General features: G+C 49.2%; 1 protein-coding gene across 1 annotated transcript; it reads right to left on the bottom strand.

Annotated features, from left to right (window-relative positions):
• Positions 1-591: 591 nt before the first annotated feature.
• On the bottom strand, positions 592-1,533 carry LOC136057350 (olfactory receptor 14J1-like). The gene has a single exon (XM_065750047.1). It carries the CDS (start codon positions 1,531-1,533, stop codon positions 592-594), a length of 942 nt encoding a protein of 313 aa, XP_065606119.1.
• Between the last annotated feature and the right edge of the window lie 2,446 nt (positions 1,534-3,979).

Raw genomic sequence — 3,979 nt, 5'->3', positions numbered from 1 at the left:
CTGCCCTGAGCAGCCCTTTGTGTTCCGGCCATGCTAACCAGTGAGGTCAGCTCTGGCATGTTGCTGCATACTGCCTGCTCCTGCCTGCTACGTCAGGGATGCCACTGCAGGGACAAGTGGACTGGCGAGAAATCACAAGACCCAAGATTTACTAGGTGCATAGAGGTACAATAGGAAGTGGAAAGAGAGCAGCACTCAAAAGGCCACATCCTGTCGATGCACATCACCATGGACCCATTAAATTGGCAGCCTTGATTCCAAGGCAGCAAAGAGCCAAAGCCCTCTCAGTTGTGAGGGGCAGCCCCAAGGACATTGGGGCTGCTGCTCCACTTGGCAGCTGGGCTCTTGACCCCTTTAACACTCTTTCATAAAACAGGTTTCTCCTTCATCTCCATAGAAGAAGGGAAGAAAAGCTGAGAGGAATGATTTCCTGCTGGAATATACATCTACATAGGAAGCGTGGTACACTAGGCACATGAGATGTCTGAGTTAGAATACATAATTAACAAAGAAGAGGCTAAGAATATCTGTATTAAATCTAAATACAAGTTTCAGGAAATATCAAACAGGAATTTTTAACAAAATGTTGTCCTAATGTTTTCTGACATAGCTGAGGATTTCCCAAATTTTTCTCAGGGCATCCTTGAGCTCCTGGTTCCTCATGCTGTAGATGAGAGGATTCACTGCTGGAGGCACCACTGAGTACAGAATTGCCACCACCAGGTCCAGAAATGGGGAGGAGATGAAGGGGGGCTTCAGGTAGGCAAACAGGAGAGTGGTGACAAACAGGGAGACCACAGCCAGGTGAGGGAGGCATGTGGAGAAGGCTTTGTGCCGGCCGTGCTCAGAGGGCATCCTCAGCACTGCTCTGAAGATCTGCACGTAGGACAGCACAATGAAAACAAAACACACAAAAATTAAAAAAAGACTAAAATAAATAATCCCAGCTTCACTGAGGTAGCCTGACTGTGAGCAGGATAGTTTGAGGATCTGGGCAATTTCACAGAAGAACTGGTTCAAAACATTGCCTTGGCACAGTGGTATAGAAAATGTATTGACAGTGTGTATCAGGGAATAGAGAACCCCAGTGCCCCATGCAGCTGCAGCCATGGTGACACAAGCTCTGCTGCCCAGGAGGGTGCCGTAGTGCAGGGGCTTGCAGATGGCAACAAAGCGGTCATAGGACATGACAGTGAGGAGAGAATACTCTGCACCAAAGAATAGCAATAAAAAGAAGACCTGTGCAGCACATCCTGTGTAGGAGATGACCCTGATGTCCCAGAGGGCATTGGCCATGGCTTTGGGGAGAGTGGTGGAGATGCAGCCCAGGTCGAGGAGGGCGAGGTTGAGGAGGAAGAAGTACATTGGGGTGTGCAGGCGGTGGTCGCAGGCTATGGCTGTGCTGATGAGGCTGTTGCCCAGGAAGGTAGCCAGGTAGATGGGCAGGAAGAGCCAGAAGTGCAGGAGCTGCAGCTGCCGCGTGTCTGCCAACACCAACAGGAGGAACTCGCTGATGGAGCTGCTGTTGGACATCTGCTCTGCTGTTCCTGGGCATGGAGTGCTGCTAGGAGTGCAGAAGATTATGACAGATCAAGACCATCCTCACAGACAATCAGTTTCCATGACTCATACCTTTACCCTATCTGCACTCAGAGCTCTCATCCCAAACTCTGTGCGCTTAGGTTGGTTAATACAGAAAGGTATCTGTTGGCAAGGTAAGCGTGTCTTCATTTCTACTGAAAATGACAACAGTTTCAGCCTGTGCTGTCTTCAAGGAGAGAAAAGGCTGAAAGCATCTTAGGAGATTGTTCACATAAGGGCAGATTGAGAAAGGAACAGTTCAGGATCCTCAGGGATGTGTTCATATCTCCCAGCACTGTCACATTTCAGCATTTCCCTAAGAACAGGAAAAGGTAAATCCCTGCCTTGTCACTCTTTGCAGAAAGAGCCCTTGGAAACATTCTGGGGTGCACTGGAGCTGTGATGTCCTGCCCCAGGCAACAGCTGTGGCAGCAGAAGGCCCCTGCCCTGCTGGGGTGCTCCTTCCCCCCACACGTCTTCTCCCGCAGCACCCTGGACAGCTCCCCGGGCAGGCTGAGTGCTGAGCCTGGCAGGCGGCAGAGTCCCTGACTCTGCACACAGCCCCTGGGGCACAGCAGGCACCCTACTCTGCACGACAGCGATGGGCACCCGGCTGCACCCCCGATTGCACAGCCTGCAGCCATCCTGGCACACACAGCCCTCGGGGTTGTGCTCTGATGCTGCAGCAGGGAAGCCCTCATCTGGAGCAGGTCTTTTGCCATCATAAAGAAAACACAGAACATATGCAGCCTGAGTTGCCATGGGATATCCCTGATTTAGTGATCCCTCCAGGATAAGCAGCTGCATTGCCTGCAGCGAGAGACTTACTGTGTTAAAGGCCCTGAGTAATGCTGCTCCAGTGAGCTCACAACCTGCTCACATCCCTCACATCCTGTAAGCTCTCTCTTCTTTCTTCTTCCCTTGTCCCCTGCAGATCATGCCCCCAGCCTTATTTCTTGGTGCACAGGAGCTGCTCCTGAACACAGCTGTCTCTCTCTCTACCAGCGCTGCCTGCTTGTATGAGCTCCTTGTGTCCCAGGAGTCCAGCCCATTTCAGAAGGAGAGGATGTGATTTTCTTCTCCCCATCTCTTTGGAGATGTCAGTAATTCTCCATGGCCAACAGCTCCTGAAAGGCTGCAAAATCATAATAGGATCTTCAACAAAGGAAACAGAGAATGGCTTAGTTTGGAAGGGACTTCAGAAGTCACCTACTCCCAACCCTTCTTTCATGAGCATGTTTGCCAGTGACCAGATCATGTTGCCCAACAACTCATCCAACCTATCCTTAAATGCCTCCATGGTTTGCACATCCCCCACCTCCTTGGGCAATCTGTTCCAGAGTCTCATCAACTTCTGTGTAAAAAAATACAGAATGGTGCAGGGAATCTGGTGAGACAGGACATGGAAACATCTTTGATACTCATTTCCTTCCTGATCTCACTGTTTATGAATTGGACTGGGCTTCTTAGTACTTTTGGTGCCATAGAGAGGAGGGAAATACCGGTGTAAGAAGAAGTGAACTCCAAATACCTAAGGAACCAGGATCCTGAGTTGGAAGAGTCTGACAGAAATCACAGAATCCTTGAATGACTGGGGTTGGAAGGACCTTGGACACCATCCAGTTCCAACTCATTTGCTGTGTGCACGGCTGTCACACGGCAGGGATGGATGCTCTGGGCCCTTGACATCTTGAACATTTTCAAGGAAGGGACATGTTTTCAGCAGGACATCTGGACACATGCTCTTCCCACTGCTCTCCAGGTTATCACCATCTCATGCTCTTTCCTCACTCAGATACCTCACAACTCTGAGGCTGCTTCATGACCTTCAGGGAGATTGGAACATGCTCCATCCACCTCTCCAAACTCTAATGAACTCTTTTGTCAACTCCTTAACTGTGTTTAGATCTATCTTATCCTTTCCCTAACATATTTCTTGTACAAAATTAGAGATGGGGTGAGGAAGTTGAGGAGGATGTTTGTCCAAGCACTGTTTCAAATACTTACATAAGCCAAACCATAATTAAATAAGCAATGAGATTTATTAAATGCCCATCAGTATCTTCATTTCATCTTTAGACTCTCTCCAGATACCTCTCCAACTTGCTGTACAGGTTCTGAGCATGTGAAGTAGATGACAGGAAGGCACAAGGCACATGAGGGCTCTTTAGACTGTAATGGGCCTCAGGGAAAATTTGCTACTGAATCCATCAATCTCCAGTGCAGAGAGAAGTTTGCACAAAGAGCTCAAGGAGATAAAGTCAGAAGTAGCAGTGAAATTCTTGGAGTAATAATGGGCCCCACTGAGGGCCATTACCAACACAGCCTCCCTAGGGACTTGTTGGAGCAGATCACTGGAAGCAATGGTTACAGGTTGACAAAGGACTACGATGGTGGC

Source organism: Cyrtonyx montezumae, unplaced genomic scaffold, assembly GCF_038088225.1.
Source record: "Cyrtonyx montezumae isolate F1298 unplaced genomic scaffold, pur_monq_1.0 scaffold_62, whole genome shotgun sequence".
Lineage (NCBI taxonomy): Eukaryota > Metazoa > Chordata > Aves > Galliformes > Odontophoridae > Cyrtonyx > Cyrtonyx montezumae.
This window is presented reverse-complemented; position numbering and strand designations above follow the sequence as displayed.